The sequence below is a fragment of the Meleagris gallopavo genome, chromosome 6, assembly GCF_905368555.1.
Source record: "Meleagris gallopavo chromosome 6, MGAL_WU_HG_1.1, whole genome shotgun sequence".
Lineage (NCBI taxonomy): Eukaryota > Metazoa > Chordata > Aves > Galliformes > Phasianidae > Meleagris > Meleagris gallopavo.
Window position 1 is genome coordinate 16731824 of NC_139409.1, and position 22868 is coordinate 16754691.

The following is a 22868-nucleotide window of genomic DNA, read 5'->3' on the forward strand; positions in this document are numbered from 1 at the left end:
CTCAGTTAGAAAATTTTAGTAGAATTTTGCTGAACAGGAAATTATCCAGGCTGTATCAAAAGTCTCATTCATATTAAAATACTAACGAGAAACTGAAGTAATTATATGCTATTTTAAGCATGTCCTTCCCCGTCACTACATTCCAGTTGAAGGCTTTTTTTAAAGGACTGGGGGTGATAGATGGTAGTTAGAATTGTAAAATACAGTGAGATGACCAGAAGGAAAATCTTCAAAGTTTTTCCTAAATAGCATTTGGAGTATGTATTTGTCCTCAAGCAGAAGCACTGAAGGCAAAACAAATTTCATGTTTCAAATTTCACTAAGAATATTCAGAGCTTGCTTATAAAAAAATGTGTTAGAAAGATGTCTTTCATACTATTTAACAATGTGGATGATAGCAGCATATGTTTGACTTCTGAGTGGAAACATACTTGCAACAGCTCTAGTGCAGTGTTAGGCTCCATGGCAGTATTTTGGATATTTTTCTACACTTATTTTCAGATAATGCCTTTCAAGTTGTTCCTTTGAGGATGTTTCATGCAACTGTTTAATTTTTCTATGCAAACAGGAATTACACTGCAATTTCAGAATTAAAGCCTTAATACTGCATTGTTGGAATATTTGTGAAAAAGGTTGAAATATTGAAATGCACAGTTGAGGTTACAAGTACTCTTTAAATCCTCCTAGCTTATAGAAGCCTATGTATTTTCTCCATTTAATGAGTTTTTAATATTCACTCTTTCTTTTTCCATAGGATGAAGAGAATGGAAATAGACAAGGTATGTTTTATTTTCATTCTTTCACGGATTCAGTATGTTAAACGTTTATCTCCAGCTATGTAACAAACTTGAATAACTACCTAAGAGTTTAAAATGCAACATTACTAAGTACCACCTTAATGAATTTCACGGCATCAGAACAAAGGGAAGAAAATGTATTTTAGCTGCACCTGTTTAGCTTATGCATTTGCTACACTTTACTACTGTTTACAGTGTACTGCCATACACACTGTGTCACTTGTGCTGCTCGTGCTATTTTGTCATATGTTAGAAAAAAGGCAAAAACACATTTGTTGCCTTTTTAGTGACGAAGTTTTTACACTCTTCTGTGCTTAGGCCGTACTGTTTTTCTGTGCAAAGTACTATAAAGAGATTGTGCTCACTGTCTGTATTTGTATAGGTACACTGTAGAGCACTTTTTTTTTTAATGCATCAGAGTGTAGCTGGTATGAAATTTGATTCCCATTGAGACTCACTCTGATAGAATCAGCACAGAAGTATATGAGCTTAGTGTCAATACTGGCGATAAAAAAAACAAACATCTACATGTAGTATACAACCGTTGAAGAAATAATATAAGTCTTGCCAGCCTAGTAATGCTATCTTCAGTATTTAGTAGTATTGATATAATTTATTTGGTCATTTTCAGTGGTTTGTCTTTTTCGTGTACATTTTGAAATCCATTGAATATTCTTCCGTGATGTCAGATAGAATTTGTGAATAAGACTATCTTGTGCTTTACTAGGAGGGATGGAATAAAAACTTATTTCTAGGTTACGTGTGTCAGTTCCGCTTTGTTTTCATAGCTTTCTCCATGTTACATTGCATTTGTCTGCTCTCTTTTTAAAAATACACTAATTAGCTTCTTTTCATTAAGCAGAACTACATCTCGGTCTCACCTAATCAAAATTTCTTGTCAGCATTTAGTTGTTTCCATGTTCATGCTTCTTCCCTTCTTCTTCTTCTTCTTCTTCTTCTTCTTCTTTTTTTTTTTTTTTTTTTCTGGCATATTTTTGTTTCATTGCAGGGATAATAAATGTTATGATTTGAGTTAGAAAATCAGGTTTTCAGGTGGGGACCCAAGTCCTGCTTCCCATTTTTAGCATTCTGTCAAAATTATCAGGTATACAAAGGATGTAGGATTAGGTGCAGTGCACTTGTAATGTGCAGTGCTTCAGTTTGTCTTTAATATGGCATTCCAGTTAATATGGCAGTTCTTTGAGGATAGGCTTGTTTAAATCTGGATACCTTTGTTCATAAACTGCACAGTGAATGCTGATTTTACTAGTGGGTTGTGATCCTTTTATGTTGTACTAGACAACAGTACCTGGTTTCAACTTACTCTTAAAAAGTAGCTCATTCAGTTTGAAAGGAGACATTTTGCAATTCTGTTTCAGGCTTTTTGTGTAACTGTGATATATTGGAAGCATTCTGGCAAACAGTTTAACTGAATTTTATTATCAGGAAAAACGATACGTTTGTGCATGTCGTCCTTCTGGTCTTACTCATTTGCATTTACCAGCATGTTAAGTAGTGAAAAGTCAGTCTCTTTGAATTCCTCATCACTCAGTTTCTGCCCCCAAATTTGCCACTACTTTTATCCATTTTAACAAATGAGAAGGTAGATCCCTTTAGGAAGAGAATGCAGTCAGTTCTCTGTCAGAAGAGCATAGAAATGTCGGTTGTGTTGTAGAGGAGGAAGTTCTGTAGTTCATATTCACAGTCCAGTAGTTCTTGTCATAGAGAGAAGAGATGGATCAGCTAAAGATGCAGCTGTGTGTCTGCTGTCTAAAATGTTCATCTGAGATATGAGGATCGGCAGTAAACAGGCGTTTATGTGTTTTGTTACGAGACCTGTGCAGGTGGAGCAAGATGGCTTTCTGGAAATTTCTGTGTAGCTACTTAAGCTATGAATCATAGCTCAGCTATTGCTTATTTATAGCTACTTAGTTCACTGTACGCCTTGAAATACAGATTGGAGGGCACAAAACATACTTGGGGAAGATAAGTATCTTCATGTTAACAGGAAGAAAATGTTGAGCTTGCACTCTGTACAGAGTGAGAAGAAATGGCAGAGCAGCAGGCATAGGTGTCCCCAGAATTTAACCTGCAACTTAAAAAATAACGAAACAGGACAAAAAGATTAAACTGGTTTTTTTTCCAAACTTCAGTGTGACCTCAAACAGGGGGTTGGGGTTGTCAAGCTGTTCCTATTACGTTGCTTCAAGTTGTTCCTTTCCTCAAAGGAGAACAGTTAGCTTGGCGAGGAGAAAACCAAGAAAAAGTATGTCTCATTTTCTGTATTCGCAAAGACATGTTAATTTAGCAAAAGCAGATATGCCAAAAATTCGCTGAAGGATTAACCCAAGGCTGCTTAAAGAGATGTGGAATGGGAGAGAAGCAGAACCGCTTTGGGGTTGCAAGGTGCGTGCTGGCTGCCCGGCGCCGGCGGTTTGCCCCTCTGGAGGCCGGGCGTGCTCCTGGGACGGGCCTGGTGCCTGCTGGGTGTGCGGAGAAGCCACCTAGTGGCGAATTTCACGCGTTTTCCTTCGAGCTCGGTTAGAAAATTTGCCTCTGTGAACCTGTGACTTAACAGCGAAAATATCACAGACATTTTTATTTTGAAGTCTGTAGGCGCTGATTCACTTGAGCTTTCCTCTCTCCTCTGTCCTCTGTTGAATGTGAAGCTGAGGGCATTTGAGCTGTTTTTGTGAAGCGATGTGTGCCAGAGCAAAATTGTCAGCTTTCTGCTATCAATTCAATTGAGTTAAGATTTCTGCTGCCTGCTTAATAGCCTTTTCACAGATTAAACTTACCTTTTAAAAGTTGAAGTTTTTGTGTCAGCTCTCAGCATTTACAGACTTGGGTAGGTGAATGTAGAGAAAAGCTTTCCTGTTATCTTCTACTGAAAGCAGTAAATTTATATTTAAGATGCTGAATACCTAATTAAGTTAGAGGGCAAAAATAAAAGCACATACCAGCTTTGATGTATCAGTGAATGGAATATTTTCATATGATTTTATGTTCTGGTATAGAATTTTCATGCAGCTTTTTTCAGCATATATTCAGATCTTGCCACTGGCTTAATCTTGTTTTTAGTATGCAGTAGAATTTCTAAGCAGTTAGAGGAAAATTTATCCAGAGGAGCTCTAAAAAAGGAAAGACTTGGAAAGGAGATGAAGACAGAGGAAGCTGGGGGCTGAGTTGGCAAGCAAAGGGATCAGGGCGATGTGGACAGGAGTGACCTCACGGCCAACAGTCAGGAGAGAAAGGGACCACCAAGTTTATGCACATAAATAAGGAAATGCCTTCAGGACAGAATGATGCAGAGAGCTCTTGTGACTTTTCTGAATGGCTCCTTGAAGTGCCTGTACACTAATACACATGACGAGGAATTGAAACCCTGCATGCAGTTGCAGTGGGATCACAGAGACATACAACAGGATAGCTCATAGCTAGAGAGCTTGCAGATATGCACGGCCAGCACCATGGGAAGGACAGGCTGGATGGTCAGTATGACTGTTTCTGTGAGAGGGCAGAAAGAATGCATGGAGCTTCACATTGCAGTAGATGGATGGGAAGTCATTGGAGAGCTTATAGGCCAGGGTTTGCACACAGACCTACAAAGGCAATCTTTTGGGAGGGTTTTATATACAGAATTATCTACCTATGCTCAATATATTGTGCATTGATACAGTGAATGTCATCTTTCAAATGCTCCTTAAAGCTGTAGTTGACAAAATACAAGTTGAGTTCATATAGAATGGCTATGATTTCTTGTACTTAATATTTTTTTAAATGTTTGTCATTGTTAAGTATATAGTAATAGTGTCTGAAATGAACTTCATCTTTAATACTGTTTTTAAGCTATGTTATTACAGTGCTTGGAAATCTAGCAATCATTACAATCCAAAATCAGTTTGTTTTTTTTTTTTAATATAGTGTTCTTATCTCCTGTTTTTATATGGAGGTATCTATAGCAACTGGCAGCTTATCTTCTCAGGAAAAAAAAAAAAAAAGAAGTGAATTAGATATAATAAGATTCAGTCTCCTTTTCTGTAGAGAGACTAATGAGTGTGCACCTACCAGTGAGAGTTCAGACATCTGTTTTCACTGGCATTTTTAGATCGTTGAATTGTGATCACAAGACTTTTTTGATGTGTCTGACTTAGGTTTAAAATTCCTGTCCTTCAATTTTATAAGCTAAAAAAATTGCAGTGTATTGCTTGAGCTTCTTCAGCTTTATATTAGTCTGCTTTGATATTGGGGAAGAATGATGGAAAAAAATGGAGGAAAGACTTTTTATTTCTGACTATTGCTTATGCAATACTTCATGTGGTTTTAATGTCTTACTTCTTTAAACAGAATGTTGATTTCTGTAATGTGGTTTGTGTCCTCCCAGTGTTGAATTTAATTCCAAGGTTTCTAACATCATCTATTAAAGTTCAGTCTGTTCTGAAATAAACTGATTGTACTTGTGATGATGGGAACAATGCTGATAAGGGACAAGATACAAATGAACGTGAACTCAAATATTTGGAAAGTTCAATAGATTGCTGGGAAGATGCAGTCTTAAGGTATAAGGTAGTGGGTTGGGAGTAAGAGGAAAAGAGGTAGATAACATGGTGAATGATGGTGCCATAGCGAGTTGTCCTTTTTTGTGCATCTTTAATCCAACTTATTTTTTACTGCTGAATGACAGTGCTGTCAGAAGGCTAAATTTAGTTTTTGATGGAGATGAGAGCTGGATGTGCACCTTCTAGAACGTTTAACAGTGGCCTTCCAATTCATCACATGTATAGGGCCTTTCAGTGACCTCAAATAATCTTTGACTTTCAGTAAAAGTCCTGAGATCTACGTGAGTATAATTTCCATGGCTTATGGGGCGAGTCTATAGTTCACAACAGATATCAATTGAATGGCTCTGTTTGCCACCTGGGCACAATGCTGGGCAACCAGGTGACCTCCAGCAGTCCCTTCCAACGTCAGCTATGCTCTGGTATGTGTATATAGGAACAGAATTGATTGCTCTTGACTGTTTACTCATATGTTAACTTGTATGTCAATTTGTAACTTGAAAAGGTTGATTTTTAGACTTGAGGGAATTGGAAAAAATAGTGTTGGCAACTGATGTTGTGGGAAAATACTTTTTGAGAAAACAACTTCACCTTACATACAGGCTATGTTTTTCATGAAAATGCCAGGTGATTCTCTCCTGCTCTCCTATTTCTTGAGAGTGGAATTAAGACTGTGTTAGCCAAGTGGTTGAAGCTAAAAGTTGCCTAATCAAAATACCAGAGGTGTTATGAATAATAACAGAACATATTTTTCCTGAATCATGGAACTGAGTGCCAGATGTTTCTAAGCTAAATGACTGAAGAGAACTATTTTACTTGTTTTTCTTCCCTGGCATTATGTTTTGTTCAGTGCTTTTTTTTTAGTAGAGTTACCTCATGCTTGACCGTGGGTGAAATTAAGCTCCCTTGGGGCTCAACTGAGACCTTTAGACTCCTTTTCTGCAGTGGATTGCTAGTGGAGAAATGCTTAGTATGTATGAAATTCAGTTTTCAGATTATAAAATCCAAGACTGTCTTCAGCTGCACTCTATTAAATGTACTCCTGATGGTTTTAATGATTTGTATTTAATTAAATTAAATCTGTTAATAAATTCAAGTTCTGCTGTACTTGAAGTTATCTTTTTTTCAGTAATTTGGGTTTTTTGATTCAGTAATCATTTGGAACTGTTTGTCCCGCTGTGTCTGTGCATATTTCTCTTCCCATGCCTGAAAGTTGTCCGAGAATCACTGCCCTCTGCCTTGTTGAACCGTATGGAGTGCAAGTGTCTCGGATATCCAGAAGCGCATTTGTAGATCTTCATGCTTGAGGACAGTGTTTCCTTGCCCTTGAGTCAGATCTACATAAAAACCTGACTTTGTAAGTAAGCTGTCTCATAGGGTGAGTGATAATATATATGGTATGGATTTCAGTCACTTTGGCTATGTGCAGAATAAGGCCAGGAGTTAATGCAGCTATCTTGTTAGGTGAGCAGATGTTTAAGAGAATGGTTTTCTGTTGTTGTTTTTTTTTTTTTAACTTATTTTTTATTTATATAATTTTTTAGATTTTTTTTTCTTGAAAATACTCAGCATAATGTTAAGAGAACCCTGACTTTTATTCATTTCCTGTGTTACGAAGTTTTCTGAGCATGGTTCAGATGCCCTGAGGAAGAGAAATAGCGTATTGTTAGGAAGCAGATTCTTAGGAGATGCTTTACAAGAGAGAACCATGTTGTTCTGTGTCCCTGAACACTTACTTGCAGGTTTGTGCTCAGCAGGTCAGAGAGACAGGAAGTGAGATGGGAGAATCAAGCAGATTAGAATGCTATTACTTTGCAAATGAGCTGGCTGTGATGAAAGTGTACTCCTCTCTGGTATTCTAAAAAGTGGCAGGAAAACCTCCCTTCAGCGTTACACTGAGAATGTCAGAATGAAGGTTGCACTGACTGCAATCACAGCTGGCAGATCCAAGTAGTATGAAGGTTAGGTCATAAATTGATAAATATTTGTTTTATGAAAAAGGTGTTGTAATTCTATTTGATGTTAATTGGAGAAGCAGCTGAAGCAAAGTACATTATTCTTGTGATTCTGTAGATTCTGTTTCAATCTCATGAGTTCTTTAAAGTAGCAATTGTGAAATGGTCTATTTACAAGATTTACATACAATTATGAAAACTTTGTGTTGGCTAGGGAAAACCTGCTTGCTGCAATCAGCTGCTTTTTTTTGTATTTGTCTTGCATTTGACTATGAATGTTCCTTATGCTTTTTCAGACCTATTTTTCAGTTATTTAAACTAATAACTTCATTATAAAGATTTCTTGAGTCCATCCTGCCTTCGTTGAAGCCAGTGAATTTTTGCCTTGGGCCTTCTAAGTATTCGGTGGTTCATTTCTATTGCTTTATTTCTGGTGTTGAATCTCCGAAGTAAAAGCTCAGGCGTCAGTTTACGTACTCTAATGCCACATTTTAATTTGAATTGCATAATTTTGAGGGAGTATTTGTACTCAAAGAAATACTTGAGCTTCTCTGTTAGCAAAATGACCTTACTGCCTGGACTTGAGCTGCAGCTTACACTGGCTGTTGACCATTTACTCAGACTGGAGACTTTTGTGCTTTTTTTTTTTTTTTTTTTTTAATTATTACTACTCCTGTGTGAAACTGCACCTTTGTTTTTAAATGCACTTCTGGAGAAATTAAACATATAGGTTCATCTCCTGCTGCATTACTGAAGTAAACCAGTAAAGGATACAGCTGCACAAAACTGGCCGCACTGGAATGCAAGTAATGATGCTTGCAAAGACAGCTTGATCTATTTCTGTTCAAGCTAATATTCATTTTGTTAACCTAGTTTGGGAGTGAATGACGAGTGTATCTGAGGCTGCAGGAGGTTTCATGATAATAAGCAGTTCTAACTGTAAGCATTTCTGTGCCCAGAGGGTGTGAGTATTGAGGTGGGGGTGGAATTGTGCATTAATTAACTATGTAGTAAAGGTATGTTCTGAGTCTGAATTTGCTCGGTATATGCATGTAGTGCAGTTGCTATTAGCTGAGCGATCACTTCCAACTAGGATTACAAAGATCAGATATGCTGGGACTGTGATTTTTCTCCTTTGACAACTGAGAGCTGGAAGCTGCTCTGTTAGGTTGAGGTGTACGGGGGTCCTGGTGCATTGGGCGTTGTCTTTCCACTAGAGGGAGTTTAAATGCCAAGGAAATGGATGAGGGAATGCCCTTGTCTGGTATATTCAGAGCTCTGCCATTGATGAGCAGAAAGCAGAAGGTATTGCTTTTTGGCAGCTTGTGGCAGGAGTGAGATTTAATTTAACATAATGAGTAAGGAATGCTAATTTTGAATAAATCTTTGTTTCCTCTTTGGCTTTTTACCTTTCAGTAGGCTTTATACATGCTAAAGCTTAGTGGCCATGATGTGGGAAATATGAAAAAAAAAAAAAAAAAAAATTATGCAATCTCTTGAGCATGCGTAGGGTTGTGCTGAAAAGGGTGCTAAAAAGAGTTATTCTAGAATGAGCAACATAAAATAACTGAAAATAATCCTTTACATGAAAGTAATTAAAATATTTTGAACTAAATGTCTTTGAATTCTTACCACAAATAGCTAATTATTTTTTAGATCTAAGCCACACACAGCTTTATATAATATAATAGCTATCTGTGAAAGAGATAGTAAGATGTTACTTACTAGATATTACTCCCCAAACAAAAGGCATTATAGTGAAGAAAAGTGGTTAAGTGAATGCAGACTTAATTGTAAAAACAGCTTGCATTTAAGCAATAGTTACCGAGCAGTCTATTCTGCAACTTAATTGTGCATTGCTTCTTAGTGCTGTGTAAAATGCTTGACTTGTTTCATGTTCCGTTACACAGGATTTCCATTTCAGGCCTTAAATCTTGCCATGTAAAAGCATTCTTGGACTGCAGCTCATGCCGTGATTTCAGTAAGGGCATCTCTAACAGACAATTTCCAAACAGCTTAATTGGGCTTCAGTCTTAGATGCTTGCTGTACATTTGTGTAGTTTGTGCTCTGACCTTTGTGTGACAGTATGAGGGAGACCTTTCTTAGTCAAATAGTACAACTGTAGTAGTGCCTTCTACAATCGATTTTTAATATATATTTTTCATATATAAATGTGTGTGTTTGTATGTGTGTGTGTGTGTGTGTATAGTTGTTAAACTGAAGTATTAAGCTTTGAGACCTGAGATAAGCTGTTAGGTTATCTATTACTTAGAATTTAGTACAGTGATGATTGGATGCATATCTTTACATCTTATCAGTCTTCAGTTGGTCTGAAGAAAGTATAATTAACTGCTATTTTCAGAAAAAAAAATAAATATTTTTTTTAGCTTTGCTTGAGGTTCAAACTTAAAGTAGAAATACATGCTTTGAACACACTGGGGGGAAGTTCGTTTATATGCTTACTGAAGGAAAGAATTTTTGGTTTGTATCCAGGTATGTAGAAGACTAAGGGGAACTGAAGAACATGCATTCATCTCCAAACCTTTGGAATCCAAGGCTTTCTTCTTGCACTTGTATGTGGATATTACTAGACTGTGAAATGAACCTGCAAATGTAGGCAGTGTTGTAAAACTTTCATCCTAATTTTTTGCCTTTACTTTGATCTTAAACCTTAGGGTACTGGTTCATTTTTCTGGGAAGAATGAGTGCTCAGTGTAGCTTTTTTTGACATGCAGGACAAAAACCCATGCTTGAAATGTCACTGGTTTTGCAAGTTGGTCCCTACATTAGCTGAAAAAGCCTAAAGTGACCACTTACAGTGTTGAACCTCTTTGCGTAGGTACCATTCTGCCAACAGGTTGGTCAGAAATTGAGTGTTCAGGAAAGCCTTCATGCTCTTGTCTGCATAAATTCGTACAATTTTCTAACACTGATGTAACAACTGTATTAAAGGCATTCTGTGTCTAATATTGAGTGAGTTCTTGACCTCTTGTGTGTTCTGGCATGGATAAGGTAGCATTTGTAAGTGTTAAGCAGGCTAGCAGTAGGCCACCTGCTCTTCCTGATGGGCATTTTGTAAAAAGCTGAGATAATATCTGACCCAACATCAAGGGGTTAAGTGTTACAAAAGCTGTGGGAGCTCTATTATTATTATTATTTTTCTTGTTACTGTTGGAATTCTATCTCTTCAATCAAGTTAAGTGACAATACTGGGAAGGATATTTGATCCTATAAAAGGTATTTTTTATCTGTTCGCTCTGGGTGGAGCAAACTTTTGTTCATGGCATCTGGAATAAATTATTCTATAAGCTTGTCTAAATTTGCTAAAATGTTCTTGACTCTTATAGGATGAGACCTATCGTGTACAGTGTCTATTTAAATCAGCAGATTAAAAATGACAGATACTACCTTTTCCTTATAAAGAGCATTTTGTATGTCTTGTAGCTGTGTCCTGCTAATCAAATTTTAAATTATTTGGGGACTCAACTGCCACTGGATTTTTTTTATTAATATTTCAGTTTCTATGTATATAAATAATAGCTATCTGATTCTATCAGATCAACTTTTATAATTATTCTTAACTCATCAGGAGTTATTTTGAGACCATTTTACAGCCATTTTGTGGAATTGTTTTTGATAAGGTGACAGAGCTAAAAAATGTTGGCAGTGAGGCTAAAATTTGTATTTGAAAAATGTGAGAATGAGAAGAGAAATCTGATTTTGTGCAGTTTATTGAGACTGTTTAGATCACGAGTTTTCCTTTTATGGAAACTAAGCCAAAAAAAAAAAAACTTAAGAGGGACGCTTTATTCAGTTAATAATTGAGAAAGAATGTGTTGCTGTAGGTTAGTAAACATGACCAGATATTTAAGCTGCAGTGTCAGTACTTCCAAAAGGAGTGCTGTTTTGTAGAACCATAGGTTGGAAGGAACTTTAGAGACCGTTTCCAACCACCCAGCCATGGACAGTGTTGCCTCCCCTTATCTGTCTGCCCAGGGATCCATCCAGGCTGGCCTTTGAACACTTCCAGGGACTGGGCTAAGTCAACCATTCGTCACTGGAGAAGTGAATTAAAAATAAAAATAGAGTATTTCTTTGTATTGGCAGTGCTAATTTTGTGTAATCTCTTTATTCTCTACTGCTCTTGCTACTTTTTACTGCAGTTTACACCTCTCTCTACGTTATGCCGGGGCTTTCTAGCACACTAGAATCGGATCCACCCAGACTCTGCTTACTTTCAGTCGTGTCTTTTCTCCTGGCTGACTCACTGTGTAGCCTCCAAATGGTGATGTTCCTGGTGCCTGGTGATAGGAATTGAGAAGGACTAGCTCTCACAGTCAAGTTTTGAAGAATCTTTGAGGATCCCTCATTTGTTCTGTGAATGGTTGTATTCTCTACCACGTAGGATAGAGGTGCCAGGATAGGCGGTAATACTCTGTGCTGATCTTCATTTGTTCTACAGCATTCTTCTGGCAAGCTGGAAGGAAAGTTTTGACTTACTGTAAAAAGCAAAAGGTGTCTGTATTTCTGGAAGCCAAGAAAGAAGGGTACGCCGAGAATGTGGGAAGATAAGATAAATGGTCTCTTATTACTGTGGGTGACCTTAAAGGGTTTATTTTGTGTATATGCACAGTTCATGTGCAGACGTTATAATTTATCTTGAAGTAAACATTGCTTTTTTGAATCTTGGTAAATCTTCAGGAAGACTTTAGACTTAGCTTTTGAACATCTGAAAAATTCAGTCAGAAAGTGAGCGTTACAGTTCCTTAGGGACTATAAATAAATTTTCTGATTCTCACTTTCAGAGGAAGTGAACAAGATTTTATTTCTAAGTTTATTCTACTAAACCTTACTCTAGCTTAATATCTAGGTAGGAATCCAGAAGAGGAAAGAGTAATACTGAACAGTGTAGGAATTAGCATGATAATGAAATAGCAAAGACACGGTGAAATGAACTTGAAAAAAACTACATTTATCAGAACACATTCATAAGTTTGTATGCATGCTTTCCCACTCTCAACACCTGAAAGGTCTATGCATAGCCAGGAGAAATGCTGTCTCGAGCACTCATTGCAATCACAGCATCATCTAGGTTGGAAAAGACATTCAAGATTATAAAGTCCAACCAAAAACCTGACCTGCCGAATCCCATCACTAAATTCATCTTTTCCTTCCCCGAATTTGGATTGTGGTATTCAGTGTAATGATTAAGCTGGCTGGATTACATTTCAAAATAATTCTTTAAAGTGAAAATGTTATAATATAATGTAATTAAAAACTTAAAAGAAATATTCTTTTTTCCCCTCAGGAAAACAAAGAAATAGACTGGAGCCTATGGATACCATATTTGTTAAACAAGTGAAAGAAGGTGGGCCTGCTTTTGAAGCTGGACTGTGCACAGGTACCGTTTCTATAGCACTGATAAGATGTTTGTATACATGATTTAAAAATACAGTTTAAGCTTCTGCGTGTAGTTCTGTATTCCATTAAACCTTCTTTCATTAGCAAGTTTATAACCTCTCTCATTGAAATTGTCATCCAGGGATTTTTGTCAGAAAAGCATCACTGTACTTTCAGGAGGTGCTACATGAAATGTATTAAGTCATAAAGGTCTAAATACTCTTGTTCATTATTTTAAGGCTACAAACAATTATGTGATAAATAAAATGGCATGGTAAGTTCCTATTTCTTGTGCTTTATTGCCCATTGATAATGGCAAAGCATTCAGGTTTTTGTCCTTCAAATTACTATACTTCCTTTAAATGAAATAATAATCCAAGTCTGTCTTGTATTAGATTGTGTCTAGTTGTTTAATCTATAATCTCTGGATCAGGCAGGAGGTTTTTTTCTTAAGTGCCAGGTATTTTTTAACACCTTTATTAAATATTGGAGGAAAAAAGCTATATTAGAAGGAAAGGTCTTAAAATGATATAACCTATGTAGATGGATTCTGTTACAAAAACAGATTTCTATTCTATGAGGCAAAACGTGATTCCTGTGAAAGGATTGTGTTTGCGTAGACAGTGAAGTGTCTGCATTTTCTTTTGAAAGCAGTTGTGTGCTGGCATTTGTCTGTATTAGAGTAACTTTTGTACATTTCTTCCTTAAGAAAAAAAAATATTGTAGGATGATCTGCTGTTTAAAAACAATTCTAAATGCTTCTTTACAGCATATGCTATATTTTTCTTTTTTATCTTCTCCTTGAGTGAGGTGTTTGAGGGAAGGGTTATGTTGGCATTATTTTAAGGCTATTATATAAAGAAATGTTTTGGCTTGATAAAATGCAGCATATGTTGAAGTTGTGCAGAGAAGCCATGTTAATTTCTACTCTGTTCAGTGTTTGCCAAACTAAAAGATAGTGAATCTGTAGGTATTTTTTATTATTATTTTTTATTTTTAGGCATAGAAGAGATCTTAGGAATCCAGAATGAAGAACAAAAAAATACATGCAAAGATATGTTTTTAATCTACTGGAATATTCTTTTTGGAAACACTGCAGATAGTCATTATATCTAATTAGGTCATGCTACTACTTCATGTTTATATCTTGAAATATAACAGTATATTTCAACCTCTGTATTGAAATTACATTTTAAACCACTTAGAGAATGAGCAGCGGGGTAGACTGCTTTACTTCTGATACAGACACTGAGCATTTATTTTGTGGAATCAATTATATTTGCATTTTGGCTTTGTTTAATAGTCACAATAATGGAAAAAAGCTCAAAAATCTAATATTAGGTAGTTGCTTTTACCGTCATTACTGTAGGGTCCTTCACTTTGTAGTAATAGCAGTCCTAACCCAAGATTCATTACCCAGAATCACTAAGCTGTCTTTCAGGAGCTCACCTGGCTGCTACTCAGCAGAAAGCTTGGTCTAACTCTCATAAATTTAAGGAAGGGTGTATCTTAAATGCAAGACAATTCATTTTGAGTATTTTTGAATGCTCTTGTAAAGTTATCTTGGCTAGAGTTAGAGACATCAAACTTACATATCTAACATCTGATGTATTTCATTAAAGAGAATGTATTGTTGTGTTCCAAGCATAAATATTTTAGATAATATTTATTGAAATGCAGACAACTGAAATAGATTCGTGCCTCCCATGTCTTGGTCTGCATGCTGTGATTTATGTTAGGCAAGAATGCCAAGTACTAAAATGTGTTCAGAAAAGGAGATATTGTAATGTGTTCAGATTAAATACCTTGATCAAAAGTATTTAATGGACCACTGAATTGATAATAGAAATATTATTTAGGTAAAAGCCTTCATGCTTTTCTACTCTGTTTTGCAATACAGTCTCAGGCCTTCGTCTTGATGTGAACTTGAAACTGAGCAAAGTTGTTTTCTTCAGAGTTGGCTGCAACTGCTGCTTTCAAGTAGCCAGTTATTAGTGTGGTCCCACTTGATGGTTTTTTTGGCAGGTTCCTGTTCTGGTTCATTAGATGCATGCTTTCAGTTTCACTGTTGTATTTCTTTGAAAAATAAAAACTGCACAAAAATAGGTAAGATAATATGACCTACTTGCAAAATATTCCTAATTGCATTTTTCTATGGGAATACTGAGTAAAAGATCTACATCTGTGGGCAAGTTCTGGAACAACTTGAAAGAAAGCCAGTTTTAAGTTCCAGAGAAGAATCTGATGTATTCTGTGGAAGGCTTGCCATATGACCTGAAAGGACAGAGTTTAGAGAGATAACCATAGCATTTCATTTTTCTACAACATTTTGGGAGGATTTACTTCAGTGTGATGTCAAGTATTTCAGAATTAACTTTGTTTTAATGAAGGATGGTTAACTTCTCAGCCTAATTATTTAGTGTGACTGTATGTGTGGAACACAGGTATAGGGTTTACCATACATTGCAGGTGCCTAGCAATCCATGTGACTGATAGCAGTTGTTAACTGTTCACATAATAGTGTGGGTTGGAAGGGACTTCAAAGATTATCTAGTTCCAAACCCCTGCCATCAGCAGGGATGCTGACTGATCAATTACTAACACTACAACAAGGGTCTTCCTACTTAAGTTCTTAAGAATAACGTTCACTCAATGTTACCTCACATTTCTTCCTGTCAAAGCAAAGAAGAAAAGGTTTTCATCTTACCATGAACAGATCAGTCTGCATTTATGACATGGTTATGTTCTTTCTATCCTTGATTTCCTCAAGTTCTCTGTGTGAAGAATGGAGGAAGCCTGAGCACACAGTTTTCCAAACTGACTGCCGATATGAAATGCCATTGTGTTTCCACACAGTGCAATGTGGTTTTGAACACATGTTCTTCATGCAGAGATGCAATTCTGTTGTGGCACTGCTATCTACCCTAAAAGGTTCCACTTTATGTCTCCGAACATATGTGTATTTGGTAGCTTTGGACCGTGGAATACTCTGTACTATAAAGCAGCATACTTGCAGTGACTTGGTCTCAATATATAAAACGATGAGACAGAATTACTGAACTTCCTTTGTTCTTATGTAAATAGAAGCCAATTAGTCTAATTTACCAAAGAACAGGAAACAAATCTCAAATGTGCATACGGACTTCCAGAATCTCTCTAGAATCACAGTAGGGACAATCACAACACATCCTGTCCTGCTGCAGTCTGATCCATTCAGCTCTTCTGAGACTGGAGAAGCCCTGTAGGGAGAGATCAGATCTGCTGCTGCATCAGTATAAGAACGTTGTATGGTGTTTTGCACTGTTCGTTATGCAACTGCACAGTGGCTTTGCAGAAGTTGGGAGTAAAAGTGAGTTCTTCTGAATGTTCTCTGGTAAACGTTAAGAAATAGCACTGTATAGTGGATAATAAAAGTAGTATAATTTATATCTTATATTTTATAGTTGATTTTTCCTTCTCTTACCAAATGTCTGCATTTGAAGCAAAAATCTGCATCCTCCCCCTACTCTACTCTAGCCTGGGGAGGCCACACTTCAAATACTGTGTCCTGATCTAGGCTCCCCAGTTCAGAAAAGACAAGGATCTCCTAGAAGGAGTCCAGTGGAAGGCCACAAAAATGACCTGGAGCATTTCCCTTTCATGGAGAGGCTGAGTAACCTGGATCTGCTCAGCCTGGGGAAAAGAATACTGAAGGGAGATCTGATTAATGTTTATAAATATCTAAAGGGAGGTGGGAGGCAAATGGATGCGGCCAGAGTTTTCTCTGTGGTGTGCAGTGATAGGAAAGGAGCAATGACCTAAAACTTGAACTTAGGAAGTTCCATACAAACATGGGGAAGAACTTCTTTACAGATAGGGTGATGGAACAGCTTGCCCAGGGAGGTTGTGGAGTCTCCTTCTACGGAAATACTCAAGACTCATCTGGATGCCTACTCATGTTGGGAACCTGCTTTAGCAGGGGGGTTGGACTCTATGACCTCTTGAGGTCCTTTACAACCCCTGCAATTCTGTGATTGTGTGATCTCCAGACTAGCAGAGCTATATTCCCGTCATAGCTTACAAAATAAATGAAAGAACTAAGGGAGGTGAAGAAGAGAATGATAACCAACAAATAAAGTGGCACACGAACTTTCATGAAATGGAAAATATTACACCTGTTTAGTTTCCTGATGTTATATTATATAATTAAAAGCAGTTGGCGGATCCATGTGGATTGGTACATTTGGAACTTCCTGGAGTCCATTTAGGGAACCTGCACAGAGCGCACGGGTTGGAACACTACTGCCGCTGAGTCGGGATGAGTCTTCAGACTGAACTGTTTTTCTTTTGTCTTTGATTTGATCACATCAAAAGGACACAAAGGACTTTCAGTTTTAAAGTGGTGTTGGAAAAAGCCATTCCCTTTGGCTAACTTCACATGGGTCCTTTTTTTCAGTTCTTTTTTCTCCAGCAGCCTTCTAAAACTCTCCAGGCTTGTAATCCTTTTAGGGACCATTTTCTTCTCATTAGTAAATTCAAGATACTTCTGTTCTTCTGATCAGAGATGCAATCAGTACTGTTTTTGTTGAAGGAATAGAATGGATTTTTCATCAAAAACTGAAAATAGCTCACAAGGCAAAGTTTTTTGTGTCTTCTCAGTGATATATTTGCCTCCTATGATGAGATTAAAGTTCTGAATGAGGGAAGTGCAACAAAATGTTTGGAGAAATCTGATAAAAGTAATGTCAGTTCTAAAGGCTGATCGGCAGGGATAAGAAATATCTCATTGTCCAAGAGGCACTGAAGAGATGGTAATGTCTTGGAAACAGCTTGGATTATTTTGATGAAGTAGGGACCTGGAGAACTTTTGAAACTACTTTTTGTTTTTCTCAGAAGAAAGAAGTACAGAATGATAGTATTTGCTGACAATAAAGGAGGAGCATACAGTTATCTCTGGGAGCGTTCTGAATTAATGTTCAATTTTGTTTGGAATGAAATACCTACTTAAGATCTGCTGAAGAATTAGGCATAATTCACTATGTAGTGTCAGACATCTAAAGCTTTATTTTGAAGACTGGATGCTTAAGTGAGCCCATGATACAGCTTATGCCTGCTTCTTGTTTTCTTTCTGTGATATTCTGGGTGACTTAATTGGAAGTTTAGAACTGAACACATTCTATGAAAAGTCTTGGAACTTGGCATCCTGTATATATTTACAGGATAAGTAATTTTATTATACATCTTTAATTTTCTTCCTCTCGTGTTGTTTGTGATGTACAGAAATGCAAAATGAAAAGGAGGTGAAAAAAGTCTAGACAAGTTGATTAATTGATGATATAATTTTGGTCTTTACAGGTGACAGAATTATAAAAGTCAATGGAGAAAGTGTTATTGGAAAGACATATTCTCAAGTCATTGCTTTAATACAGAACAGGTAAGATCCTACTTTTCTGTTGTGTCATACTTGTTCTTTATTGTAAGCAGGAAATCACTGCTTGTAGTGGTTCTTACTAAGTCATCGTATCATTTTCCATAGTGTACATTCAGTCTTTGTTTCCCTATATTTTCTGAATACTGGCAGAGGTTTGAGAATGGGTGTGCTCTGTTGCGCCAGTCTATTTATGTCAGTACTTGTCTCCTTTAAGCAAATCACACTGAATGCTCTAGAGCAAAGTTGTATAAACTTGGAATAGGTTTATAAGGGCTGCATAAACACACACATGTTTTTGCTTAAATTGAAATCAGGAAAATCTACTTTGTTTCCAAGGACTGATAACTAGTGGTCAACATACCTGGTAAGAGAAAATATGTTATGCTAGTGCATACTTGCAAAACATCTGCAGTACATCTCAGCTCTCCTTTTTATTGCAACAAGTTACAAACCTTGCACAAAGTTGAGAAATTTCATTATTTATTGCTCTTGCAACTCACAGGGGCTTGTTACATCATGTCTGTGCACAGATCTGGATTCAAACCACTTTCATATTTAAAATCTGTCTCCACTTTTTCTATTTTCTTGGTGTCAATTTCTGTTCAATACGAACAAGTAATGCAGTAATATTATATGAAAAGATGTATTATGATGAGCATGGAAAAATGTTTTCTAAATAAATGCTGCATACCCCTGTCCTTCTTTAGTGAATCCTTGTGCATTAATACTTAATTGTGCTTACAGATAGAAGTAGGAGAAAGAAGATCCTCACATTCCTAATTTAGTATGGATTTTTATTCAAGATATCACACAGAATGTGCATGTCTGAGGTTTCTGAAATGGCAGAGCTCTAGCTGAAAGTATACTGAAATGTTTGATGTCATTAGTATTTTCAGTGCAAGAGCTGGAAAGATGGAATCTGTCTTCTTCATAACCTTTAAAAAAGATTGGAGGTAACACTAGTCATGAATCATTTTTTCATTTTGTTTTTGTAAAAACATTAATATTGTACAATAGTGTATATCTAAGACACAGAGCATAATTGTTTGCTTTGAATGATGTACCTGTTGGACATGTAATGAAATCTATTAAGAGACTGATTGCATCTTCCAGTGTTATAACAAGACAGATTCTGAACTCCTGATCTGCCTGTGAATAAAGATTTCTTCAGACCCATTAGTGTAAGTAATGAACTGTACCTCACCAGAGTGCGTTCCTGCACACTGGGGAAAAACAAAACACACCTGAACATGGTTCTATCAGTTGATATCTACTGCAACTAGAAATGGTACAGCATGCTGCAGAATCTGTCTTCCTGATTTCCACAAGTGCAGAGAAGATAAAGATACTATTGTTAATTAAGAAATGAGGATATTTGTTTACTTTAGTTGAGGTGTACGTGTACATCATTAATTTGGTGGCTTTCTACAAGAAGATTGATGGATAAAGGAAGAGCAACCAATATCATCTACCTGGCCTTGTACAAAGCAGGTGATACTGTCCCAGTCAGCACCCTTGTCTATGAAGCAGGAAGACACGAATCTTACAGTTGGACCACTTGATAGAGAACTGTCTGGATGGTTGCACTGAATGTGTTGTAGTCAGCATCTGAATGTTGAGGTGGAGACGAGTGAGCAATGTCCCTCGGCTTATGCTTTGAGACTGTTACCATTTAACATTCAGTGGGATTGAGACATGCTCGGCAAGTTTGTAGGTGACACCAGGCTATGTGGTGCAGCTGCCATGCTGGAGGGAAGGGCTATCATTCAGAGGGACCTTGACTTCCCGTGCAGTTCAACAAGGCCAAGTACAAGATCTTAAGAGTGTTGGTAGATGAAAAACATGAGCCAGCAATGCATGTGCTTGCAGCCCAGAAAGCAAGCTTATTCTGGGTCACATCAAAAGAAGCATGACAGCTGGTGAAGGGAGGTGATTGTCTCACCTTACTCTACCCTTATGCATTCTGCTCTGGGGCCCCCAGCATGAGAAGCACAGGGACCTGTTGAAGCAAGTCTAGAGAAGGCCATGAGAATGTTAGAAGGGCCAGAGCACCTCTCCTGTGAAGAAAAACTGATGGAACTATGGTTGTTCAGCCTGAAGAAGAGAAGGAAGACCTCAGTGTGGCCTTCCAGTACATAAAAAGGCCTACTGGAAAGCTGGAGATAGACTCTTTATCAGAGAGTACAGTGACAGGACAAGGGTTAATGGCTTCAGAGTAAAAGAGGGTAGATTTAGATTAGATATTAAGTAGGAAATCTTCACCATGAGGATGGTGAGGGCCCTGGGAAAGGTTGCCCAGAGAAGCTATGGATGCCCCATCCTTGAAAGTGTTCCAGTGGCCAGGTTGGTTTGAACTTTGGGTAGCCTGCTCTTGTGAGAGGTATCCCTGCCTGTGGCAGGTGGGTTGGAACTTAAAAGATCTTTAACATCCTTTCCAAACTAAACTGTTCTGTGATTCTGTTGTAAGATCATAGCATAAGATCATGTCTGTTTATGAAGTTGGTTTTTTTGTGGTGTTTGTTTTTTTTTTAATGGAGGATATAACCATCTAGAAGTCTTCAATTGAACGTCTTAAGATTAACAGATAAATACCATAAAAATAGCTCGGATTCCAAAACTAGTCAGGTGCATCTTCCTTGTAGCTTAAAGGCAGTCATGGCTGTTTGTGACAGTTTCTTATATGACTAAAGAATGAACTTGCTCTTTCTTTACTGGAAAACAGTTATTTCTGATCTCTGAGCAGTTTGTTTTGCAAGATTTTATTTCTTGTGCTGCTAGTACCATTCTGTGGTAAATGAAATTACTGTACCTTGTGCATATCTTGCTTTAGCATACCATTCCTGCATTAACATTGGCATTCTGGATCAAACTGATAGTCTGTTTATGTCAGAATCCTCTCAGACGTTATTCAGTAATGGATTCTTGGTAGAAGAGCATGAAAACATTGGAATATAGTGTGTTTGGTTCTGTGCCTATCCAGTGTAGGTATTTACTGAGGCATAGATTTTATCTGCATCACTTGATTTAATGAGCCTCGATAGGTTGATCTTGTGTAAGTTCACTTTTGAATATATTTAAAGTCTTGATGTCAAAATCACCCATTACAGCTCTGGTTTGCGTCTTAGCTAGTTGTTCATCCATCGCTTCATAGTTCCTTTAGTAGGTTTTGTGCAGGAGACTTGCTGAAAAGCCTTTTGAAAGACTGAGTTGTTGGCTGGGATCTCCTTATTCATGACTAAAACCAATTTCATTTATAATCTGTATTGTGTGATGATTTTCTAGACATTTTAATTGCAGTATTTTTAATTAATATTTTTAATTACATTTTCAAACATTGCCAACTGTGAATGCTTGTTCTTTCATAAATGCATCATCTTCAGAGCACTTTGTGTAAGAGTATAGTGTATATTATCTTCTGCAACCTCTGAGGAGTTCTCCCCACTCGCTGTTCAGCAGTGAAAATCAGCTTGGGCTTCCTGGTTTTTGAATCAGATTGCTTTTGCAACTTTATGTCCATAGCAGTTCACTGTATTTCTGGAAAGCAGTTCAATTGTAGATATTTGTTCTTATCATAGAATGTTGCAGATTTCAGAACTTAGTCAGCTTCTTCGTACACCAGGATGGATAATGTTAGCACTTCAGTTTTTTCTCTATTTTAATACCCATGTTTTGGTTTTGTTTTGGAAGCAAATAGCAATAATTTGGAAATAACCAGCCTTTTGTTTCAGTGCTCCTGCCCAAACAGCACTGGTAGTTTGGTACTGAAGAGCTGTTTCTCTCAGGAGTGCTTTAAGGAGATACAGTATGGTATATTTTTGTGGCTTGCAAGTCATTTCCTTGAGACAGTGATGTTTATGTGGTTTAATAGAACTTCACCATTAACTAGCACAAGCAGGCCCCTGGTGCGCCTGGGAGCTGGTAGGCAGAGTGTGCTTTGATTCTTCCAAAATTCTATCTTCTGTATGTTTATTTTCAGATGTCTTATCAAAGTGAACATATGTTTTTATGTGTCTTATATTAACAGCTGCTGGCTGTAAAGGTTTTGTAAATGCAGAGAAAATGCAGGTCTTGGAGAAGCCTGAGATTCTGTCATCAGCAGCATGAAGATGTGCCTGATGGATGCTGCTCACTGAGCAGGGGCTGTGGACATCAACAATACTGTGTGCTCCATTTTGTTCAGAATTGGGATAGCTGGACTTGATGATCTTGAAGGTCTTTTCCAACTGAAATGATTCTGTGGTTCTATGCTGGATTCATATGAATGTGTTTTGATGTTGAAATGAAGGCTTCCTATAAATTCCAGTGAAATTGATGGATGGACTAGAATTCAAGCATGTTTTGTATTGTTCTTGGAAAGTTTTATTTTCAAGCTGTGAAGGACATTATCTGTTCTCCTCTGGTTGGAGATGATGAAGTTAAGATTGCACTGATTGCTTCTCTGGATAACGAATGGCACACCTCAAAAGAGTTTCTAGAAAGAATCGTTTCCTTTAAAGATTAGTTGGAAGATCACTGTGATTTCTGGGTTTCCTGGTCTTTGCACTTGATTGTTAGTTTGGTTCATTAAGAATTTATTCTCATCTGTTTATATAATCAGCTTGGAGATGTGCAGATTACTAATGTAAACTCCATAAATTACTTACAGTACCATTTAGAAACAAACCAAAAAACATGTACTGATTGCCAACTGTTTCTTGCTTGGTGCTTTTGTTCTAGTTTCTTTTTGCAAACCCATCTTGAAAATGC

The 22868-nt window shown here is 37.2% G+C and overlaps 1 protein-coding gene across 5 annotated transcripts in view; it reads left to right on the forward strand.

Annotated features, from left to right (window-relative positions):
* Positions 1 to 22868, forward strand: part of ARHGAP21 (Rho GTPase activating protein 21) — a 107817-nt gene that overhangs the window by 45508 nt on the left and 39441 nt on the right. For all 5 annotated transcript variants that reach the window (XM_085227264.1, XM_085227265.1, XM_031553860.2 and 2 more), the window contains exons 3-5: positions 755 to 779; positions 12621 to 12713; positions 18047 to 18125. In XM_085227264.1, the coding sequence (XP_085083390.1) occupies positions 755 to 779; positions 12621 to 12713; positions 18047 to 18125 (197 nt within the window). The remainder of the gene's footprint in view (positions 1 to 754; positions 780 to 12620; positions 12714 to 18046; positions 18126 to 22868) is intronic.